The following is a 22,908-nucleotide window of genomic DNA, read 5'->3' as shown; positions in this document are numbered from 1 at the left end:
AGTAGAGACGCTATGCATCTTGGGGTATTTTCGACCACACAAGAAGTATATCTAGATAAACGTTCGTGGTCACACTGGCAAACCCAAAAAATTAAAATTAAAGAGTTCTGCGTGAATCGCTTTAAACCATAAAGTCGCCGAAATAGCGTAAAAGCAGACGAACTCTTAAATAGCTCGACCAGTAGGTAGTGGCCACAGAAACAGTGGGAAATGCAATTGAAGTTTGTCACTTTCTTTTGCATATCCACATTCCTTTCGCTTGCATGTGCGTGTGTGTGTGTGTGCATGAAAATAGAGTGCAGAATAATTTTTGCCAAATTGGCAACAATTTGCAAGCGTTTCGCTAGAAATTTGAGTCACACCTGTCTGGAAAATGGCCGGAGAATTCAGAAAAGAATGTATAAAGTGTGTGAGAGCATGAAGAATTCTTCGGTTGAAGCTACGCTTTCCAAAGTAGAAAGTTCGAGTTGCTGGGGGAAAGTCTCCCTTTTCCCTCCACTTCCCCCCTCTCCCTGCACTTTTGGAGACATGTGCGTGCGTGTGCGTGAAGCTGTGGGTTTTTCAAGGTTTTTCCGGAAAATCGCTGGCCTTCAAAATTAGCTGCGAAAATCAATGGATTGTGGGATGTACGCGGGGTCCTGAAAATTGGCACCTACAACGTACATATGTAGTTTTCCAGCCAAGAAGTGGATGACTTCATCGCGGGGAAATTCGATACGTTAGACTGGTTTATTTATCTTTCGCCCAGACATAAACATTATAAACTAATGTGTATACAATACTTGATACCTCTTTCAGACGACTGTTTTTTCCATTTGACTTGCCAAGGAGTGCAAAATGAGCCGGCCATAAGAGCAGAGCAGCTGATAGCCCAACACGTAATCCCCCAGAGAATCGGAAACCAAGCAAACCCAGAGAAATCCTTCAGCTGCCAGTTAAAGAACAGAAAACTCGAGGTAAACTGTAAACACGAGTGTGGAGAATGGTCAGAAAGCAAGTTGGAATCGAAAACAGTGCATCCTTAGCAGTAAGCAAGCAGCAGGATCAAAAGGAGCAGGACTATAAGCCAGAGGATCAGAAGCCGAAGGATCAAAAGCAACAGCACATCGACATCGACTTGACGCCCGATCCGGCCAGCAACTTCAACTTCGCCCAGCAGGCGCAGGCCAACTACTCCGCCCGCACGCTAGCCGCCAGCTATGAGCACGGCCAAAATCTCGGCCTGCAAAATGCCCATCTTGCCACCAGCAGCACCACCAACACGCCCTTGCCCTATGATCTGTACGAGGTCGCCAGCTCTGGCTCCATCCTGCCCACCGAGATACCCATCGAGGACGAGGAGCGGCTGGAGCGCATCTTCAATAAGCTGGACCGCGATGGCGACGGCAGGATCGATATCCACGACCTGTCGGCGGCACTGCACGAGTTCGGATTGTCGAGCGTCTACGCGGAGGTGAGCAAAGCCTATTTATAGGATGATATATGGAAGCTATCACATCTGAGCTAGCTGTACCAAATGTACCATGGATAGGACCTATCTGAGGCTCCCATGATTTTAACAAAAGTGTCTTTGGGTAGAGAACAAGCAATCTTGATTAGCATAGTTGAACTACACGTGCCCGGGGCTCGCCATTTTCTCAGGGAACTAACAATGCCCCTTTCTATTAGCTATTCTTCGCCAAACAGACGGCTGACGGTAGAGATCAATAATATGCGGCCTTGACGGGCAAAAGTATCTGAGAATCTTAATTTATACATTGTGCATTGTTTGCTAGCTCTGATCAGGGCGAAACATTTGGCACGGCAGCTGACCCTGGGCAGCTTGACCCTTTCATATCTGCAGTTGCCAAAAAAGGGCTTATAAAATCAAGAGAAATGTGGCAAACCAGGCGAAGGAGAATATTCTATTTTTAGATGAGCACAATATTATTTCGCATACAAATCTCTTTGTTTGACTAACAGATATTGTTTGTGGTTTATTAGCAGCTTTGTTTACATTTTAGCAAAAACAAACTAGTAGCTATTGGCCATGAAGATATAAACTAATTTAAACTATTACTTTTATCCTGGGACTTACATTCTACTTCTATTGAAATCCTATATTAGTTTATTTATGTTGCACAAATCGCCGCATTGTGAAATTACATGCAACAAGTATTTTGACAAGGCCCGAAAGCAATCAGAATTGGATTAGATGGTATATAGAGGGTTAATGTGCAGACAACTGAGGAGCTTTATATGGTTTCCGCCGGCGAAGCCTGCATGATACGAGAAATTGATTTGCTTTCTCGATTCAGGTCGATACTCTAGTCAGCGGCTCTTTATTATGCGAAAGGCCTGCGAGTGCGCGACACTAATTTTCCAGTAATATTCCGGCAGTGAATCTAGTAAATTTTCCAGGAGCAACGCTAGTAATATTCCGCACTTGCTTTCCATTATAGAAATTCCTTCAGCAGTCGGACAAGGATCAGAGCGGCAACGTGGGCTTCGCCGAGTTTCTGCACTACGTGCGGGAGCATGAGAAGAACCTGGTCCTGCAGTTCTCGCACCTAGATAAAAATCGCGATGGTGGGTAATTGATTAAACCTTAATTGGATTAGTTTCAATGAGTGAATTGTATTACAGGCAAAGTGGACTTGGAGGAGCTGATATCGGCGTTCAAGGACCTGGGCCTGGACATTGACTTGGACGAGGCCAGAAATCTGCTCACCAGGTGGGTTAATTAACCTCAACTCTCTCTCAGTGCACTTGTTGATATGCGTGACTTTCCTTGCAGAATGGACAAGGACGGCAGCCTGAACATTAGCTTTAACGAGTGGCGGGACTTCATGCTCTTGGCGCCCTCAACGGACATTCACGACTTGATTAAATTTTGGCGGCACTCTACTGTGAGTTTACTAGAGATACGTAGTGCAAGTTGCTGAATTCATAAAACAGAGAACAGTGGTTCTTCGGAGGTGTTCCACTACCTCTCTGGATTAGTTTTCGTTCTATCGCGTTTGTTTTTAATATATCTATGTACACTAGTATACCTGTAGCTGTTTAACGTTAACTAATTGCCAACTTTTACCCTTCTTATCCCCTCGCCCATATCCAAAAACAAAATTAAACCGAAAAAACAAACACACACTTCACACACCAACTAACCAAAATGTCGAATGTAGTACCTACACCCACACTACTCCTGACTAACTGAGGAAGATCTGAAGGTACATATCCGTCAAGTTACATATTACGATTACCATTGATATTGTTGTAGACCCTCCCACGTAGAAGCAGGGCACTCGGGAACACATACGTACCAACGCCCGGACACTGTACACACCCATCACAACCATCACACCCCGTCACACCCACCGGGAGAAAAGGCTTTATCATCAGTCCCATTCGCTAATCAGCCACTAGTTATATTGCCTGCATGCGTATTATCTCGTAGTATTTTACCTTCACCCGAGCGACCATTTTTCAAGGACCGGAGCGCCCAATAGACGGAGCTTTAGCCATATCATATCATGTCCACTCTCTTAATCACTCTCTTTTTTTTTTTTAGTCGGGACTGACGTAAACATTATGATTATTTCATCAGACTGTTTAAACGCCCGCTTTATGGGAAGTCCGTTTTTGATATCGTTCCGACCGCTTTCGAGATAAATTTCACATTGTCATAAAGATGCAGCAGTTTGCGTTACACAGCGAACAAGTTTCATAACTAACCAAAGGCAAATTCATTCCAATTTGATTAATACATATTTAGTCAATCCTTGAATTTGCATTAGTGCATTTGTAACGATCTTCGATCTTGCGTTGTTAAATACGCACCTGAAAATCCATGAATGAATAACCTACTTCGTATTTTCAGTCCTTAAACTTGAGTTAAAAGAACAACTTTCATTTGGTTTAGGTTTAATTTGTTAGTCGAATGATTCGTACTTGGGCTTAATCATTAGAACCTTAAAAAGGGCCAAAATAGCTTAACGGCTCTAAATGAATTTAAATTCAGTTACCAACTGTACCAAAAGTCTAAGTACCATTGCTTTCTTTGTGCGTAATTAGATGAATTCCTTTGATAGTACATTATAATGTTGATAAGTTGTTTGCTGAAGCTATTTCCAAATATCACCGCATTGTATAATTTCTTTCGGTGTTCCGTGGCAGGTGACGATGTCATCGCTTTGTTGTCTGCGTAATCATTTTGTTTACTTTTATCTGTTTTTTTTTTCGTTTCTGCTCTCTGTCACTGTTGAATTCCACAATTTATATCAATCCCATGTAACTAGCTGGAGAATCATATCAAATGAAGGCCCCGCCAACAAAAAGTACTTGCCATTTAGATGAATCCCCCAAAATTCGTCGATCGTCTGGAACAACTTTTTAAAATTTCAGACTATCAGCTGCGGGTTTTTTCTTTGTTTTTTTTCTTTTTTGCTTTGTGCAGACTCGAAATCTTAAGGTCAACCGGCTCCAGGAGATTGTTGCCAAGCCGACTTGGGGAGGCCCGTTTCTCGGCAGCCGGTTTCTTGGATCTGACTTAGTACTTACTACTGCCCGACTAGACAGGTCCCGTTCCGGTTGCTATTTTTAGGAATCCCAATGAGCACTCAGGTCCGCGGAATAGCAATCCTCTTGCATTAGGCCGATGAGCGAGTGAAAAGTGGGCAAATGCGAGGCCTGCGCACTAACTGGTGGGCTCTAATTAAGTTGCCAGCCAAACCATGATTGATTGAACGCACTTTCGCGGCGATAAGACCCATGTACATACATATAGTATTTGCTTTGTTGTTAGCATGTTGCGAAAAATTTGTACGCCAATTGCGCGCTGTAATCACTCTTGGCCAAAGTCCGCAGTCTAGAAGTTGTAACTGTCGCGCATTCGAGAACTCCAGAGGCAGCTGTAAGCAGTGATTGAATTCGCGAGCTCTCGCAGTGAGCTAACAAATTAAATATTGTATAAGTTTTAGGGGCAAAATAGTGTTATGGCTCTGTGCCTGCGATTTGACACGCAGTCAGCAGTTGGACAACTCAATTCCCCAAGTGGGCGGATGATACTTGCATGACTATCATCATATCGAGCAATTCAAGTGTTTCTGGGAATTGTGTTGTTCATTACTCGAGACATTGGCAATTTAATGGCGTTGGGGGGCTCGTTAAGTAGGCAATTGAGTAGCACGCCCGATGCAGCCTAACCACATCTGTATTCATTAGACATCGTAAACCAATTCCAGCTGGTTAAGGTATCAGTTGCAACTGGAACGAACGATCTCCGCCAGCGACAGGCCCTAAAAAATGGGTGTGTTTTGCGACTTTTCCGCTCTTATCGTGGGCCAATAGTCTAGAATCTTGTGGTCAGAGCTCAGTTTTCAGTGACCAGCTTGTTGTTTCGCTGATAAGAGTGTGCCATTTCTATTTTGCGTTTCTATAATTTATATTTAATTTTAAACATGTTTTCTGTTGACGACACGCGAAAAGTTCCCCCGAACCTTTCGCTTTAATCAGAGACCTTATTTACACAAGTGACGTTTGCATGGTAATGAAGTGGAGCAAAAGTTTCCACCGCCTGTAAACAATTAAGATCACCTCCGTGGCGAGCGTCATCCAGGCGCGGAGGAGCTAATAAAGTCACACGCCCGTCATGTGGCTATCAACTGGGTGGCAGACCCTCGAGATGATGGCGCTGGTCGCTCCGATCCGGTTTTGCCATGCGAAAAGTCGCTTTGTGATAAAGAATCGAAGCGTGTAAACAATAACAGGCAAATAAATGCCAAGAGTGTCTGGCCCATTGACCAAGGGTGTCGTTTAGTAGCCACTTTTCGCGACCCATTGTTGTGATACCAAAACATGGAGTGTATTTGCTCCAAGTTCCATAAGCTCGTTTATCAGAATTCTGTAAATATGTGATCCATACTTCTCATAAACTCATTCTTCAATGAAAATCTTTTTTTCTTTAGTTTCTGGGAATGCATAATGAATGAAGAGGTTGGAGAAGTAGCCTTCAAATACTTCAGTTAGGGTATCCATATCTTCGATACCTTTTTCCCAGACACTCACTTCCTCTACTCATTTGTTTTGGCTGTCAAAAAGAGCGGGTAAAACCGTCGAGCGGTGTGGGAAATGCGTGTCAAGCAGGCCTAGGCAATGATGGCTAATTGGCAAGAAGCCGATTCTGGCTGGGGTTGGGGTGTAGTCTCCATGGTAGGGGTTGTTCAGAGGCCGCACGCGCGCTGCCCCATCGAAGTCGGTGGGGGAAAAGAGCGAGGGGCAGGCGCGAAAAGCACAGAGGTGTACTTTGCTCTCGGGAAGCTATATCGCGGAGCTTCGGCTGCGATCGCCGACGCTCTTTGGATTCGGATGCGGATTCGGGTTCAGTCTTCAGTCGGCTGGCTCCCGCGTTGGTTGTGCGCGCGTTATACCCTCTACACCCGAGAAACAAGCTAAAGGCCTCTTGCCTCTGGAGCGTAGTTATATAATTGAGCTCGAGCGCGACAAGTGTGAATGTGCACAATTGCAATCAAGCGAATCGAGCAAAGTCTGGCCGCTTTATTGGGCCACAGCATCCACAAGATAGTAGTGTATCTTGCGAAGTCAAGAAATCAAATCAAATAGCAAAGCCAAAGAGAGCTGCATCATCACACATATTTTGTAACTGTAGTGACTGCGAGTGAAAGTTTGCAATTGTCAGTTTTGAACAGTGAAAGCCGCATACCGCTAAGATAGGCGGAAACGGAAACGCAAATCGGAGTTCGAGATCGGAAGTGAAACAGTGCAAACGGGACAAGATGTTGCGGAATAGCACCTACCAGTACAATCTGCCCGTCGATTACCACAATATTCAGCAAATGGCAGTCGCTGGCGACATGATGGAGGACTTTGTGGTCATATTTCGCGATATGATGGGACGGGTACGTTGCTGACAGGCCCCTTTTATGACCCTTTGTAGGCCAAAGTTCCCCCTTCGAGTCGATACATTATACTTTATGCGACCCAGTGCAGCGGAAGCTGACTCATTCGCCAGTTATTTGTTGTGATTATCTTATCGTTCGTGTGGTTTTTCCCTGGAACTTCAACGGGGATTGCCATAAGGCAGTCTCTGCTGTATGGGACTTACCCAATAATTCGGGGAAAGGGAAACAGTTTGATGTCAATAGAGTGGCAATATTAATGATCTCTTGGAGAAGCATTGCCTTTGCTTCGCTCTTACTTTAATGCCACACGTGTGTGCTATTTTCGCGCTACTTCCTCCCTGTTGTGCATCTAAAAATATACTCTAAAATGTCTGCGATTGAATTCCCATTCAACTTCGCAGCTGTTGCAATTGTTCGCTGCACTTGTGCACACTTACACAATGTTTCGTTTGGTGCCGCGTCGTGGTTTTGGTATTCGGGTTTTTAAGTTGCCCCATGGACGTTCAAGTCGCCTAGCAACAGACGTTCCCTCGCTGGCTGGCGGGCCAAAAGCGAGCTCCGTCGGGTGACGTGCTTATATGGAACCGGTCTGCTCTGCTCCCCTCCCCGAAATCGCCAACAGCAGGCAGTCTTTAACTTTTACGATCGGCGAAGACGACATACTTTACTCAGAAACGCACACAAACACACATGGCACTTGGCCTAAGATTTGCGCTTCGCGTGGCTCTCCCTCTTCTTTGCTCTCTCGTGTATTTGTGTACTTCTGCCAACTTGTTGCTAGGCGCCTGCAAACGTCACGGTTTTGTGCTCTTGGCCAACAGGGCGTATGTGTGTTAACGCGCCTCAGCATAGTACATATGAGTGTAACAAGTATACGCACAGTGGGCGAGTGACTGACTCAGCGCCATGTGATTGACCCGCTCCCTCCTGCCTCGTTATCCACAATTTGGTCAAGCCCCCACAATTTGTGTGACGTGAGCACTTTTCTCTCTTTACGAACGTGTTGATATTTACATTACACTGATGTTTACTTTAAACTCGCTGACGTCGGTTTGGGAGAACTCAACCCACGTCAAGATCAACGCAACAAATTCTGCGGGCATGAGTCAAGTTCATCAAGTCGGTCGATGATCCACCCTACCTATGTATATGCCTTGAAAAAAATCCAGATATTAGACTGCGATGGCTTACAGCCTTACTATCTTGCTTGATCGGCCATTCAAGCGTATTCGCCTTGAATTCATGTTAGTTCATTAGTCCAAGGCGCTTAAAAGCTTGTAAGTGGCTCTTTGTGATCAAAGATAGCCCATTCATGGTTGCGGAAAAGCCAGGTTAATCGTTTGTTAACCTGTTTTCTTTGCCAACGAGAGAGTAGTCTGCTTTCAGGGTCATTTCCACGTTTGTGCGCCAAAATCACGGCTAATCTATAAATAGATCATTGTGTATAAAAAAAGCTCTTTCGCACTCATGTGACTCGGTTTTTATATATAATATATAGATATATAAGATCGGGGTTGATAAATTCCATCAGTAATGACGTTGCATTAAAAGAGGCCAATTTACATTCCGTAAAAATTTCCATCGCTCTTTTTGCGCCGGATTAATATTCCATTTCGTTAATTGGCCAACTAATTCCCACAATTTTCTGAAAGGAAACCCCATGTGATTGCAAGTCGCTAATTGTGAGTGCAAACTGAAGTCGGTTTAAATGCTTAAGTACACTTAACCCATTCGCTGAACTTATAGCCTTAAATTTGGCATCATTACCAGAGGTTAGAACTCGCATTCCGCGAGGAGACTTCTCGAAAGTGTCACCACCGTGTGTGAATGTGACAGACACGCCGAATGATTTGGCACATTTAAAGCGGATGTTTTCACCGGGAAGCACTGGATATATCTTGCTCTGCTAAATAGATAAACAAATCACTTGGCTTCTGTTGTTATTCGCATGTCTATTGTCCAAATTAGTTTCAATGACACCGGGCACAGGCCGTTTGGGGTGGGAAAAAGTATAATAACCTTTTATGTTCGCCCTGAGGTTCTGGAAAATCACTTTATAACGCTGCAAGTGGGAATCAATCGGATTCAGTTGGATTTTTTGCTCGCACGAAAGCTTCGCACATCACAAGACTTGATAATTGTTATCAATATCAGACAGCTTTCCGGCTATCAGCGGCATTAATTCGATTTAAAGCCAAAAGCTGTGCAATTCATACGAAATCAAAAATAATATTTCACTTCATTCAGGCCCACTTGGCGTTAGTTTTTTAAGGAGGGAGAGCGAAAGATCCCTTAAATTGCACAACCAATTGGCGACAGACAAAAGGCAGGCGAGCCAATTATAATTATTTTCGGGGTGGCGCACGTCTGAAGAAAAATCCGCAAATCGAGAAAATAAAGTACATGGTTGCGGCACGAACCAGATATACGTACATATATGCAGCTGTGTCTATGTGTTCCTGCACGAATGGCAAAACTAATGTGAATGATATAACTTTTGTTTACGGCTCTGCATCGTTCTTTCTCGCCCGCTTCCGCAATTCTCACTGGGCATCGGGCGATGGGGATTTTAGTGGCGCGTGTGGATAGCCCAGTCCGCCCATCGCATCACATCACTCTTTTGCTTTTTCTGCATAAGCAACCAGCATTATTATTCAATATTACCGCACCTGGTTGCATTGTTTGTTTGGCAAATAGAGATAGCAGTCGGTGCTAAATTGGTTTAGAATGGCGCTGAAGGCTCTCAAAGAATTGGTTAACCTTGTGGATGATGTCGAAGATTGTTGCCTCTCCGAGGAAGTAGTAGTTCACGTAAATGAATGCATACTTATGCTTTGTATTTACTCGCTAGAAGGAATGGAACTCGAAACCTTTTTCAATCTTTAATCAGCTATGTTCAATCCCTTTTCCTTTAAAATAGACTAGCATAATCCCAGATCGCTATTCCAAAACACAAGTATTTTAATCGCTTACCTTTGGATTTTTGCAGTACCTCGACATTGGCGAGGATATGAACGTACCTGATGACTTCACACAGAAAGAGATGCAGACGGGCCTCTGGTGGCGACACTTGGTGGCCGGTGGCATAGCTGGAGCAGTTTCCCGAACGTGCACAGCGCCGCTGGACAGGATTAAAGTGTACTTGCAGGTGAGTCTACCTCGACACAGGAAACATTTCTCTTGAGATCTAAACAAACGAATTCTCCCAAACAGGTACAAACACAAAGAATGGGAATCTCAGAGTGTATGCACATCATGCTGAACGAGGGCGGATCGCGGAGCATGTGGCGAGGCAATGGCATCAATGTGTTGAAGATTGCCCCCGAAACTGCTTTCAAGTTCGCTGCCTACGAACAGATGAAGCGACTGATTCGCGGTGACGATGGCAGCCGCCAGATGAGCATCGTGGAGCGATTCTATGCGGGCGCAGCGGCAGGCGGAATTTCACAGACCATCATCTACCCCATGGAAGTATTAAAGACGCGCCTGGCGCTCCGGAGAACGGGACAGTACGCGGGCATTGCCGATGCGGCGGTCAAGATCTACAAGCAGGAAGGAGTGCGCAGCTTCTACCGTGGCTATGTACCGAACATCCTGGGTATTCTGCCCTATGCCGGCATCGATTTGGCGGTATATGAAACCCTCAAGAGGCGGTACATTGCCAATCACGACAACAACGAGCAGCCCAGCTTCCTAGTGCTCCTGGCGTGCGGCAGTACATCGAGCACACTCGGTCAGCTCTGCTCCTACCCGCTGGCCCTGGTGCGCACTCGGCTACAGGCACAAGGTGAGACTTTCATTCAGGGTCATAATTGATTCTATCGTAATGCTATAATAATTTTCCCATTTCCACTTGCAGCCGCCGAGACAATTGCCAATCAAAAGCGGAAAACGCAAATACCCCTGAAGAGCAGCGACGCGCACAGCGGCGAGGAGACGATGACGGGCCTGTTCCGCAAGATCGTGCGACAGGAGGGCCTGACGGGGCTGTACCGCGGCATAACGCCAAACTTCCTCAAGGTCCTGCCGGCGGTGTCCATCAGCTACGTGGTGTACGAGTATACGAGTCGCGCCCTGGGCATTAAGATGTCGTGAGATGTCTGTCCTAATCTCGCTCCAATCAGGTTAACTCGGCTCGGCCCGGCCACCTCGGCTGTGCGGCCCCGCTCTGCAGGGCGGATCGGGCTGCGGTCGGGAGTGCGGCTGGTGATCCGGCTGACGCTGTGCTCCATTTTGTATAGTAGTAGCGTTAGGTTAAGTCGGCTCGGTGGTCGCCACTCGCTCTCTGCCGCAATGAGACAGTCTCGTGCTGCTTCTTTCCTTAAGTGTAAAGCAGGCCTCTTCCACGTTCTGGGTTATCCGTTTTAAGTTTTTATAGTTGAATTAGTTTTTGGTTATTTTCTTAAAATATAAAATAAGTGATACTATGGCTAATTTATTTATAAACCAAACGCAAAGGAGAAAATGCAACATTGTGGCGTGTGCTAATCCCAAAACATTTCTTAGGCCACCAATCCTGCGACCTACAAGTAGGTTTAGGCCACTCTATCTCTTAAGAGCTAATTTATTTACAATTGTACGTAGGCTACCACCTTTGTTGAGGGCCATCGCTCTCAGTGAACTGCTAAAAACACACATACCAAAAAAAAAAGGGAAACCGGCTTCGAAGAGTTTCACGGGTTTTTAGTTCGTCCCATCCGACTGCTTTCGAAAGCGAATTAGCTTAGCGTAAGTCAGAGTGAGCCAGGCAGGCGGATTGCAAGGGGGAATCAGGTATCTGAAATCTAGGGATAGACAGACGGATGGATACGGATACTCGGCAGCGTTTAAGCTTAAACACAAAAGACATTAAAACTACGATGTACTCGTCTCGTTTTTGCTTAGATTAATCGATTACACAAAATAATGAGAAACACTTAACGTTTACAATGTGATGATAATAGTTTATAATATACACATATACATACATATAACTATACCCATACCTACTAAAATACCGACTTGTAAGCTTCAATCAGCTGTCGCAGTCTCTTGAGCAAGTTCGGCGGCGAGGCTGAAAACTTTGTAGCATTTTATTTGTTAAGTTTAGTAACACTTTCTCTTAGATCGTATTGCAATTGAAGCCAACGAGATTAATTGTGACGAAAGCTAACAAACAAACAAACAAAACAAAACCAACACAATACCCATACACCATGTAATTTATTTGATATATCATGTGAATCTGAACCCGATCGCAAAACCGACCATTCATAAGTTCAATCCTATTTTATATACACACTGTAATGGTTCTGAATTTAAAAGCATATGTATAATTTGTACCCTACTCTTAATTAGCCAAATTGAATTTTGTACGACTGTAGTGAAAAAAATGACTTTTTAAATATGATTTATCACTATCCCAAAAAACAAAAAAAAAAAAAAAACGCTTTACCACAGCACCGCATTTTTAAGAAGTCAAACACACTTGAATCATTTGACTTGATCATTTAAAAATCACGCAATCATTATTCGAGTAAATAAATACAAAGATTATAATGAAATCTGCCACAAAATTTGTTTATAATTTATTAGTCTTATGTTTTTATCTCCCCACAGGATATTCGTATATACTTTCTGATAATTATAAGTTTATTCCCTGCATTTTGACATTATGGCGAACCAAAATTAATGAGTGTCACGCAAAAATGTTACACAAAATATACTCTTCTACTTAATTAAGGTCTTTCCAAGATGATAAACTGATAAACAATGGTTGACAAAGTCTATCTAGTCCATGAGCAAATCTAAATATTAATGAGAGTTTGAAATCAACTTGAGTATTTTCCACGCGATGAAAATATACTTAACATATTTAACTACGAATATATATACATAACTACAAATACTCTGATATACATATTGTTATATTTTTGTACGTTTAGCTAATTTTTAAATAAATTATTTAATGTGATTTATAAGCCCGATTCCAGTTACAAATAAAATGCGAATTATTACAACTGATCGATCGCTTGCATTTTAAGTGGAAATAAAGTTAATAACTATATAGTGTCAAAGGCGAAACCAATGTAAATATTTCTGATTATTTCGAAAATCAATAAATTCTTCAAAAAAGTATCGAAAGTGAACCAGTACTAGTTCGGAACTCAATACGGCATATTTATAATGCGCCGCCGAACTGAAAGATCGGTGCTATTTTTGGAGTAGCAACGTCCGCCAGCTGTTTCCAATACTCAGCGGTTTCAGTGTGGTGATCAGAAAACGCGGACGATTCCCACTTCTTCAGCCGTTGCACCGAAAATCTGAATTAGATTTTACATAATTTGGAGTCCAAATGGAGTTCGACGCCACGTACCACGAGATCTGCTCCGCGCAGACGGTCCAGTCGGAGAGGAGGGGATTCTTCAACGAGTTCTGCGTGGACGTGCGGGATGCATGTGGCGACAAGTGGCTGCGCAACTACTTTGGCAAACTGAAGTCCAATGCAGCCCGAGTTCTGTCCATATTCAGTGATCGCGAGGTGTGTGATCCAGTGCTGGGTGTCCTGGAGCATGTGCAGCCGGTGTTCAAGCAGAAGGATGCCCTCTTCTCGGCCCAGCGACGTGCCCAGGCGGATAAGCTCTACCTGATGAGCGGCAGTGGCGATGGTGAGGAGAGCAGGGAGCTGCTGCAGCAGGCTCTCATGGCCGCCAATCTGGCCGTGATGCGGGCTCCCGACCGCAATGCAGATCCTGTCCTCGATGAGGGCCTCACCTTGGCACTGGCCTACAGATCGAGGGCTTCCATACTGATCCGCTTGGGCGAAGGGGAGGCGGCATTGAATGACCTCAAGCTGGCCATCAACTTTGGACTGGAGCTCAAGTCCAGTGTGGATTACTACTTGAAGATGGCCAAAGCGTATGCAGGTGGGTCAGCCAGGAGCAAACCGATGGTATCATGCTTATGAAAAACCTTTTATTTTCAGTCATGGGGGAACCTGCCCGCGCTGAGATCTCTCTGAAGATAGCCGAGAAGATGCCTGGCTGTGATGCCACCCACATCGCCCTGTGCCGCAAGGAACTTTCTACTGCAAAGCCGAAGCCCAAGGAAGCCACCTCGGAGCAGGTACCACAACTGGCACATGGCGAGAGTGCTGAACTAGTTGGTGCGTCCAAGGTGGTGAGGCTGGTGGAGACCAAGGACAAGGGTCGTTTTGTGGTGGCCAACGAGGGTCTGAGAACCGGTGATGTTCTGCTATGCGAGGAGCCAGTGGCCGCCTGTTTGGAGCCCAGTTACTTTGGCACTCATTGTCATCATTGCTTCAAGAGGTAAGGGATTTATAATCTTTGGTATAGCTGTACATAATTACCATAAATTGCAGGCTGCGCACGCCGGTTTCCTGTCTCCACTGCTCGGGAATCGCCTTCTGCTCCGCCCAGTGCATGGGCGAGGCGTGCTCCAGTTACCATCGCTTCGAGTGCGAGTACATGGATCTGATGATCGGCTCTGGCATGTCCATCCTGTGCTTCATCGCGCTGCGCATCTTCACACAGGCGCCCAGCTTGGAGCAGGGCTTGGCCACCGCCAATCTGCTCTTCGAGCACTTGTGCTCCCACGAGGAGGATCGCCAGCCGGACGACTACTTGCGGCGAGCTCTGATGTCTGGCTTCCTGTTGCGCATTCTCCAGAAGTCGCTGTACTTCGGACGTCGCAAGACTGAGGGCGTCAATCCCACTGCGGTGGAGCTGCAGGTGGCCACCGCTTTGCTGGGCCTGCTGCAGGTGCTCCAGTATAATGCCCATCAGATCTATCAAACACAAGTGACTGAGGAACATCGCTTCGACGGGAGTAAGACTGTGTATCTGGCCGCTGGACTTTATGGTACTGGTTCCTACTTCAATCACGAGTGCTGGCCCAGGTGGGTTTTATTATCTTAAATATTATAGAGATCATTAAGGATTCTTCTTTTAATTTAAGCACCGCTTGTCATTTTGTTGGCAAGAAGCTGGTCCTCACAGCCACCAGGCCGCATCGTGCCAATGAATTGGTGGCCGTGAACTACGGACCCATTTTCATCAAGAACAACTTGAAGGAGAGACAGCGATCCCTGCGAGGACGCTACTCCTTCAGCTGCAACTGCATGGCCTGCCAGGAGAACTGGCCACTGCTCCAGAAACTGGACAAGCAAGTGCGATTCTGGTGGGTACTAGCCTCGCTATCAATCGATATACTATAACATCTTTCATTATTAAAGGTGCACCTCAGCCAACTGCTCTAATTTGCTCAAGTTCCCCAAGGACTTGGCGAAGGATGTGCGTTGTCCTCGCTGCCGCAAGAACATCTCACTCAAGGAGAGCGTAGCCAAGATGATCAAGATCGAGGAGCTGTATCGAGACGCTGCGCGAGCCATGGAGGCCCAGAAAACCGGAGAGGCCGTAGAACTTTTCAAGGAGGCGCTCGAGATGTTCTTCCACGTGGCTGCACTGCCTCACAAGGACACCATAGTGGCGCAGCAATCGCTCCATAAGTGTTTGTCCGATACTGGCACCACGTTTAAAAAGGAGGGGAAATGAACGAAAAACTAGATAATGGCTTGTGCGCATGTATTATTAAATCGTTTTTTCTACTTGAATGCAAATTAAATTTTATTTTAATGATGTAGTTCATTGGTGTAAATGTAATTTTTAAATTGCCCGCCTTTCTCATTACTGAAATCTAATTGGAACCATTACCTGGAATTTTCCAATTGAAATGGTTTTAAAATAACAGAGCTCTGTAAATGCTGCGCTGATAAGTGTCTGTTAATGGAAACGAATGTTCGTGGTATTTTCTAAAGGTACGGCCACACTGCAGCTGAATTGTTTTGAAATTTATTTGGTTTTGTTTTTCCGGCTAAAATGTTTAAAAAACTCAAGCCAGGTGAAAGTGAGGACGATGTCCTGCGAATGGCAGCAGAGTTCAATGCAGAAAAAGCGAAGGATCCCAATTTCCAGCCTGCAGCGGCTTTTGTGCGCATGGATAAAGGTGCGTCCAGATTCCCTCTGCTTACCAAAGATTTATAAAGTATATTTATTGTTGATTTTTTTCACACATGTAGCTCCTAAAAAGTCCATGTTTGCCCAAAGACGAGAGCAGGCAAAATTGGGACGTGTTACCTCTTCAACGGCGAAAACAGAGGATGAAATTCAACCTGTTCCCAAAGAAATCATCCCAGAGATTCCAACAGGTGTCTCAAAAGAACGTGGAACGCATGTCAGCCAAGTTCTTCTCGATGAAATCCAGGAAAACATTCTGGGCGATGTGAAGGGCAGCAAGATGGATCCAAGTTCCCTAGGCAATGTGCTGGGCGAATTGGTAGAAAGAACTGAAGGAACCAGGAGATCTGCCCTCCCAGATTCCAAGAAGGTATTATTTTTTTTGGTCTATACATATACATATTAATAATGTTTCTTATTGCTTTAGGTTGATTCCGGCAAGCCGCTTAGCATTTTCGCCAAAAAACTTTTAGGTGCAAAGTCTGTAAATGAAGAAAAATCAAAGAAAGAATCGGATTCTCCAAGAAATGACACAAGTTCCATAATAAAAGATGCTAAACTGGGAAAGGAACTGCACCAGGAAAACCTAAATGTACTCAAGCAAATGAATGAACAAGATATTTTGGCAGAGAAAGAACGATTGCTGGCTTCTTTGGGTAAATGAGTGTTTTTCCGTAAAAAGTTATTTCTCTTATATTGTAAATATTGCTTTGCAGATCCTTCGTTGATAGCTTTGTTGTCTAAGAAACGACAAGCCACGCCAAATTCCAAACCGCCCAACCCAAATTCACCAAAGATTATAGAAGCACCACCCATGCCCACACAGTCTACAAGAGCCCAAGATCCACAAATGTCTTCTTTAACCGATGGCAATCCAGCAATTGAGCTATTGCAAGAGAGCGATAAAGGAAATTGGGTTAATTTCAATCTCGTCGAGGAGCATAAATTGGCGTGGATGCGGGATATTCCCGCTAAGATAAGTGAATTGAAGCCCGGAGAGCAGTTCAATGCTCGCTTTGATTGGAAAGGTGTGCTCCTGCCTCACACGCTCAAGGATCAGGATGCATCGAAACAAATCGATGAGCGAGAACTTTATTTACACGGCGAGGAGGCAGATCGTCCTGGCTACGCACTACAAGAGCTGTTTCGATTAGCCAGGTGAGCATCGCATATTTGCTAGATCGGTTTCTTACCTATCTCTTTACTTTTTAGATCCACCGTCTTACAGCAAAGACTATCTGCCTTTGGAGCCATAGCTGGGATCTTTAGCATCTATAACCAGGGATTCTATGATCAAGTCTTGTCTCTTCCCATATCAAAAATATTCTTTCTACTGCGTTTTGGGCTCGATGACAATGCACCTGCACAACTTGAGGTTGTAAGCCGAGCTCTATCCAACCTGTTCTATAACGAAACCGACGAAGTGCTTCTCGATCACGTTCAAGACAATGCCTACTGTCATTGGCAACCAACCTTAGAGGTTTTGGGGAACGGCAGTGATGGCAAAGGGGAAGATACAGATACCAACTCCATAGCATTCCTGCAACGTTACATGAAGCTACTGACCACCAGTAAATCTGTGCGTGCAGAAGTGGATGAAGATGAATCGGAGAGTCGCACGTCCATGGATGACTTTCAACTGGCTGAAACAGATCTCATAGACTGCCTGCTCAGAACAAATATATTGCAAAGGATTCGGTAAGCAGTGAAATGTCTTAGAGCTACAGAGCTATTTTTAATAATACACCTGTTTTTAGATTCATCTTGGACTCTGTGAAGCCAGATAATAGCACTGTGGAGTCCTGTCTGAAATTACTTATAAGGATAGCTCGTACAAGTACCAAAGTGGCTCGTCAGTTGGCCAATGAGAGCCATCTTATAGATACACTCTTTAAACCTTTTCTACCCTCTTCGAGCGGAAGAAATCAGTTTTATGGCCAGCCTCAAGTTCTACTTCTAAAACTAATTCGAGTGTTGATTTGCCAACACCTTGATATAGCTAAGGGTATTTCCAAAGGAGTCCTGATTGGGCGACTTCAACAATACCTGTTCCTTGAAGATAATAAGGTTTGTATGCGTTTGCTTTTGTGTAAGTGATTTTATTGATGGGGGTCTCTTTGGTAGGTCCAGATGGTGCGCGTTCAGATCGAGGCACTGCGCATCCTGCGCTGTTTGCTGCTCTTGGGAATCGTGGATCGGGATATATTCAGGTTGGTTAGCACTACCCAAGTAGCACTATTATCTCTTCCCATATGAATTTTCCGTTTACAGCGATGTAGCACTTGACGGTTTCATAGGCGGTTTCACAGCCATCTTTTCCCTCTGAAAAGATATACATTTTAATTTATTCAAATTGTTAAAAACACTTTACATACTCTGAGTTCCACACGAATTGACCAATCCGTTAATAGTTTTGTGTATTTCCTCGGGTAAAACCTCCATCAGAGCTTCCAAGTGCATGATGTTTTGTGAGTCAATCTATAGGGAAAGTAATTTTTCATTAATAGGAAATTATTCCAATTTTTGTATGGGTCACAAACCAATCCGAACATATCAAACATGCAGTAGAGAAAGCACTTGATCTCAGGATCTGTCGGTAGTATTCTATTTTTCACCGACTTGTCAATTATCTCTGTAGTGTAGTGTATTTAAATCATTTTGTTTTAAGTTGCAAAAAAAGTCACTTACCTACAGAAGCTCCTGTCTGATTTAAACATCGTATTCGCAGTTTTCTAACCTGCTTTATGATCATAGGATTAATTTCCACCTAATAACAGGGAGAACAACTAAATTAATTTTCAAATTATTGCGTGTCAGCAAATACTTACTCCTTGATTACCAGGAATTAAATCATATAGCATGAGTAGTGCTAGAAGAAGACTAAAATGCCTTGCAGCCATTTTTACTTCTCCCCAAAAATTGCTAAAGTTCAACTGAGCGCTTTTTAGGCTGCGCCTCATTTTTATAGCCAAACGAAGTAGGAATAATAACTATGATTTTGGATAATTTATAGGCAGTTCCTGCCCGCGCTGCGACAGCTACTGGACTGGCATGGCAATCACTGCGCTTTCGATGGAGTGGGCGGATCCGGGCTGGTGCGCCAACACGCAGCCGCCCTGCTGGTCGCACTGGTGGCCAGTGGCGAGAGCGGAGCATGCGACGTCGAGGGACAGAAGCTGCTCGTGGAGCCGCTTAACAACTGCTGCTGCGGCTGGATGCATGCTGCGTCCCGCGTTGCGAAGATCAAAGATGTAAGTGCCTAAATATTCATTCTGCTATGATAAACTAAAATAAATCTAACTCCTTGAAATAATATGTATTTCTAGTTCAGCCAGATGACGCTTCTGAGCTCTGCTCTGTACGCTGTAGGCTGGTTTTCTCGGAACAGCTTGTTGGGAACCACCAGTTTCCTGCCTTTTCTGCGCAGCATACTTCCGAAATTTGTACAATCTAGCGGATTTATAGCTTGCGTACATGACCTAGTGTACGTTGATCGTGCAAGACCTCAAATCACACCTAATTTAATTGCTATATTCCAGCAAGGGCTCCATAATGCTGAGACGCCCCATTGATCGGCGCCACGTGCATGCGGCGTTGCCTAACGTGGGCGCAGTGCTGATGCACGACTACGGGCCGCAGTTGGTTGTCAGTGAGACGTATCCGGTGCACCTGTTGAGTAACCTGTGGGCCCTGCTCGCCGTTTCGCTGGAGAGCGGCGAGAAGCCATTGTTCGCGGCGCTTATACAACCGGCGGTGCTCGAGCCTCTGGCCGAATATCTGCGCCAGCTGAGCACCCAGCTGAATCGCGTCCTGGCCACCAACTTCTTTGCCCGCAGCGAGCTCAGATTAATCCATCAGCTGCTTACAACAGATGGAATCGAGATCTATCTGGAGCGACAGCAGATGCTGCAGTTGGTGTACAATTACCTGTGCTGCCTGTCCACTGCCCATGCCACGCAGATCAAGAGCATCTTTGAGCGCTTCATTTTCAATGGCGACTTTGTCAAATTGGACGAATCTAGTCTGAAACTGCTGCAGCAATCGTGTCTGGAGATGGTGTATCCTCACATCATAGCTGTAAGTATTTCTATCCTCAATTTAAGTTTCATAATGTAGATATGGCATTCGTGGCTCCTTGCTCGATTGAAGGAAAATTTAATTTTCACTATCTTCTTTTTAACAACTAGGAAGCACTTCACGTAATAAATTAAAGTAAAATAGAAAACAAACCACAAGCGTCAACAGACTCAGGAGTAGAATTAAGTAAAAAAGATAACAGACTTATGAAATCGAATGACTTGCAATTTCAATTTCCCAGCTCGGAGCCGCCGTCATACAATGGCACATTTTCAATGCATATTTATTGATTTTTTGACTTCTTCAAACAGGACAACTCGGAGCCGTCGCTATCCTTGAGCTACACACAAGCGCCCATCCTGCCCGCCGACTGGCCCTTCTTTCAGCTCCGGGTTATCCTCAGCAATTACTTGCAAAATGTGCAGCAGCGTCCAGCGGCTATACACTCAGGTGAGAATGCTTACTTCGAACTTTGCTTTTCTTGGGGATAAATCATATTATCTTTTTCCTTTTTTTTCTTCTGTCTATTGAACAGAAAACCATGTGGTCCGCATGACGTTGACTTTCGTTCGGCAGTTGGAACGAGAGGGACTGCAGATTGTTAGCCCGCTTGAAAAGCTTATGTATCTGATGATTGCCTTCATGGGCCCGGACTCGCAGTTCCTGGCTCCAGATTTGCATGAGCTGCTTCGTGATTGCCTGATGGATTTCTACAGGGAGAATGCAGGCCATGAATTCGACTTTGATGCAGAACTTGTGGATAAGGCGAGATTTGAACCGCTCTACTATCTGTTTGTTGAACACTTTGAGGCGGCCAGCTATGGTGATGAACTGTTCAGTTCTCTGGTGCTGGTGCCTCTGGCACAGAAATATGATAATAAGTGGCGAAGGCGTCTTTGGTCGGAGCATGTTCAGGCTGTGCGTTTCATAAACTGTGATGAAGCTATGGTAAGTGCAAATGCATTAATTTGAAATTAATTTGAACTATATATCGGTTTGATTTTCCTTCTGCAGCTAATGGGAGGACTGTCTGCGTATTTGGAGCCTGTGGAGGAGGAGCCTTCGTTGGTGAAGCTGTACGGCGATGCATTGGCACAAAAGATGGTTCGTCCTGGCAGCATTGCCTATCGGATAGCCCAGCACCACTTCAACCACTCGTCGTCGGTGCATAAGGCCACATTGTTTTGATAATCTGAACATTAATTGTTGATAGGAGCTCTTCACGAGACTGCGATAAACGTACTTAATTTCGGAATCCAAAGTCGTTTTCATGTGACAATACTCTATTTATAAAGCAAGCTGATTTTGGTTTATCTGCTCCCTGTTTCAAGTGCTGCCTCGCAGTTACTTTGAGTTAAGTCCATTCAACTGTTGACTAAATTTGTGTCTTTAGCATATACCTCCTATTTTGTACACTATATATTTTCCTAGCTTAAGAGATAGTTCCAGTTGAATGCATAGCTAATTACTGGGAATTCCACAGCAGGCTGGTCGTTTATCAAATATTGCACTGCACTTTGGCTAAGGCAAATAATTACTTTTTCGGATAGAGAACTCCTAGGTTGTGTAACCGTGCTTTTTGGGCTAATTACGATGGGCCAACGAAAACTGCGTGTGACAGGCCAACGTTTTGCAGAGCATTTTGCTATCGCACTCAATTAATTAACATCGTTTGACTTATTGACACATGGGCCACGATAACTTGCCTCCTCCTTGCAGCTTCGCAGTCGTAAGCTTTGACGGCTGATAAAATGTATGTAATTAAAATGAACGCAATTGGAGGGGCCAGTGCTAATTAAATCATTTGATCTAAGTACTCGTGCATGTTGGTTTTTCTCCATTTTCCTAAGCACACATGTATGTATATGCCTTGGCGAATGACTTGTCACGGGGCTTTCGTTTGACACATGGCGTATGCGCAACATTGGGCCACATAGTTCAACTTTCGCATGATTTACACCCATCAAGATCGAAGAATTCAGGACCGCGAGGCGTTGGTCTATGAGTGTTTATGTGATAATTGCCTTTAAATGGGCGCTAATTATTTTATAACTACGGGATGTTAGCGCGCTCCGTAATTATTTGCGCAGACCTCATAAATTTAAGCAACGCTAATCTTTTAAGTCAACTGAAATTAAATTTCGATCGAATGGTCTATTAATAGCCAGTTCAAACTTGATTGCCACTTGAAAATGATACGGAAAGGGGTGCATAGATACACGATTTCCAAGCTAATTGCATTGCTATCGCCGACTCCTTGAAAATTAATTACTTCTTTATGGGCAAAGAATTGTTTTTTTTGCTCATAATGGTTTGTAAACCAAAATTGGGCGCATTGCTGTATGACACAACTTTTTAAACTTTCGATAGGATTCTAGAGCACTTATATATTTGTAGATATTTTTGAACTTTTTCAAATGGCGTTTGCTTTGCACCACAAAATCAATAAAGTGGGCCAATGGTTTTTGTGATACGCAGCCAAGGTCCCAGCAGAGTTACATTTGCCCACTTGGCGGTTTGTCGGCCAAATTCCCAGATATTTGTGTATGTTCGACGGTATCCGGAGTCGCCCCTTATCTCTGATAAAAACATTCGAAACGGTAGATAGCGAGCTCCCAATTATGGGAGGCACTCGATATGACTGGGCTCTCGCCGGCTAATGAAAACCTATGGGGCACAGTTGGTGTTCATTGCGTCCAAATATTTGCATTGCATGCACTTGACCAAGAAACCGGTTCTGATTGCTGCCTACCTTTTGGGAATCCCCCAATTGTCAGCGGGTTCCTTGGCAAAATATTTGCGCCCCTTCATCGCCACCTAAGCGAAGCTGTGGAAAAAGTCATATCTGTCACTTGTGTTTGCCAGCAGCTGGTAAATATTTGAAATAAGTTGCGGCGGAGAAGAAACTGTCATTTTTG

The 22,908-nt window shown here is 44.5% G+C and overlaps 4 protein-coding genes across 7 annotated transcripts; 3 read left to right on the top strand and 1 right to left on the bottom strand.

The window, feature by feature from the left end:
- The first annotated feature begins 55 nt into the window (after nucleotides 1-55).
- LOC117139282 (probable calcium-binding mitochondrial carrier CBG00135) lies at nucleotides 56-11,323 on the top strand. 4 transcript variants are annotated; one of them, XM_033301509.1, is made up of 8 exons: nucleotides 56-181; nucleotides 799-1,453; nucleotides 2,442-2,568; nucleotides 2,626-2,713; nucleotides 2,777-2,888; nucleotides 9,889-10,047; nucleotides 10,113-10,686; nucleotides 10,759-11,323. In XM_033301509.1, exons 2-8 carry the CDS (start codon nucleotides 983-985, stop codon nucleotides 10,992-10,994), a joined length of 1,767 nt encoding a protein of 588 aa, XP_033157400.1. In that variant the 5' UTR covers nucleotides 56-181; nucleotides 799-982; the 3' UTR covers nucleotides 10,995-11,323. The 4 variants fall into 4 exon arrangements, with proteins under 4 accessions (XP_033157400.1, XP_033157401.1, XP_033157402.1 ...); XM_033301510.1 differs by having other exon boundaries at nucleotides 56-185; XM_033301511.1 differs by lacking the exons at nucleotides 56-181; nucleotides 799-1,453; nucleotides 2,442-2,568; nucleotides 2,626-2,713; nucleotides 2,777-2,888 and adding an exon at nucleotides 6,346-6,896 and having other exon boundaries at nucleotides 10,759-10,994.
- Nucleotides 11,324-13,197: 1,874 nt separating this feature from the next.
- On the top strand, nucleotides 13,198-15,539 carry LOC117139281 (SET and MYND domain-containing protein 4). The gene is made up of 5 exons (XM_033301508.1): nucleotides 13,198-13,804; nucleotides 13,864-14,206; nucleotides 14,260-14,796; nucleotides 14,856-15,077; nucleotides 15,133-15,539. The coding sequence occupies exons 1-5, from the start codon at nucleotides 13,234-13,236 to the stop codon at nucleotides 15,449-15,451; spliced, it is 1,992 nt and encodes a 663-aa protein (XP_033157399.1). The 5' UTR covers nucleotides 13,198-13,233; the 3' UTR covers nucleotides 15,452-15,539.
- Nucleotides 15,540-15,725: 186 nt separating this feature from the next.
- On the top strand, nucleotides 15,726-21,245 carry LOC117141855 (RNA polymerase II-associated protein 1). Its single transcript, XM_033305531.1, has 13 exons — nucleotides 15,726-15,902; nucleotides 15,976-16,283; nucleotides 16,341-16,569; nucleotides 16,630-17,071; nucleotides 17,126-17,611; nucleotides 17,671-17,980; nucleotides 18,038-18,123; nucleotides 18,927-19,164; nucleotides 19,240-19,397; nucleotides 19,453-19,990; nucleotides 20,302-20,440; nucleotides 20,526-20,938; nucleotides 21,005-21,245. The coding sequence occupies exons 1-13, from the start codon at nucleotides 15,776-15,778 to the stop codon at nucleotides 21,176-21,178; spliced, it is 3,648 nt and encodes a 1,215-aa protein (XP_033161422.1). The 5' UTR covers nucleotides 15,726-15,775; the 3' UTR covers nucleotides 21,179-21,245.
- LOC117141858 (general odorant-binding protein 69a) lies at nucleotides 18,113-18,901 on the bottom strand. Its single transcript, XM_033305537.1, has 5 exons — nucleotides 18,742-18,901; nucleotides 18,602-18,680; nucleotides 18,454-18,545; nucleotides 18,289-18,391; nucleotides 18,113-18,235 (listed from the first exon to the last, which is right to left on the bottom strand). Exons 1-5 carry the CDS (start codon nucleotides 18,871-18,873, stop codon nucleotides 18,135-18,137), a joined length of 507 nt encoding a protein of 168 aa, XP_033161428.1. The 5' UTR covers nucleotides 18,874-18,901; the 3' UTR covers nucleotides 18,113-18,134.
- Nucleotides 21,246-22,908: the final 1,663 nt, after the last annotated feature.

Source organism: Drosophila mauritiana, chromosome 3L (genome assembly GCF_004382145.1).
Source record: "Drosophila mauritiana strain mau12 chromosome 3L, ASM438214v1, whole genome shotgun sequence".
Lineage (NCBI taxonomy): Eukaryota > Metazoa > Arthropoda > Insecta > Diptera > Drosophilidae > Drosophila > Drosophila mauritiana.
This window is presented reverse-complemented; position numbering and strand designations above follow the sequence as displayed.

Coding starts and splice junctions, on each gene's coding strand:
- LOC117139281 (XM_033301508.1), top strand. CDS start 13,234: ATGGAGTTCGACGCCACGTACCACGAGATCTGCTCCGCGCAGACGGTC. Junction 13,805..13,863: donor GATGGCCAAAGCGTATGCAG/GTGGGTCAGCCA, acceptor TTTTATTTTCAG/TCATGGGGGAACCTGCCCGC. Junction 14,797..14,855: donor AATCACGAGTGCTGGCCCAG/GTGGGTTTTATT, acceptor TTTTAATTTAAG/CACCGCTTGTCATTTTGTTG.
- LOC117139282 (XM_033301509.1), top strand. CDS start 983: ATGGTCAGAAAGCAAGTTGGAATCGAAAACAGTGCATCCTTAGCAGTA. Junction 2,714..2,776: donor GCCAGAAATCTGCTCACCAG/GTGGGTTAATTA, acceptor CTTTCCTTGCAG/AATGGACAAGGACGGCAGCC. Junction 2,889..9,888: donor AATTTTGGCGGCACTCTACT/GTGAGTTTACTA, acceptor GGATTTTTGCAG/TACCTCGACATTGGCGAGGA.
- LOC117141858 (XM_033305537.1), bottom strand. CDS start 18,873: ATGAGGCGCAGCCTAAAAAGCGCTCAGTTGAACTTTAGCAATTTTTGG. Junction 18,681..18,741: donor TAATTCCTGGTAATCAAGGA/GTAAGTATTTGC, acceptor CCCTGTTATTAG/GTGGAAATTAATCCTATGAT. Junction 18,236..18,288: donor CAATTCGTGTGGAACTCAGA/GTATGTAAAGTG, acceptor ATATCTTTTCAG/AGGGAAAAGATGGCTGTGAA.
- LOC117141855 (XM_033305531.1), top strand. CDS start 15,776: ATGTTTAAAAAACTCAAGCCAGGTGAAAGTGAGGACGATGTCCTGCGA. Junction 15,903..15,975: donor TTTTGTGCGCATGGATAAAG/GTGCGTCCAGAT, acceptor TCACACATGTAG/CTCCTAAAAAGTCCATGTTT. Junction 16,570..16,629: donor ACGATTGCTGGCTTCTTTGG/GTAAATGAGTGT, acceptor ATTGCTTTGCAG/ATCCTTCGTTGATAGCTTTG.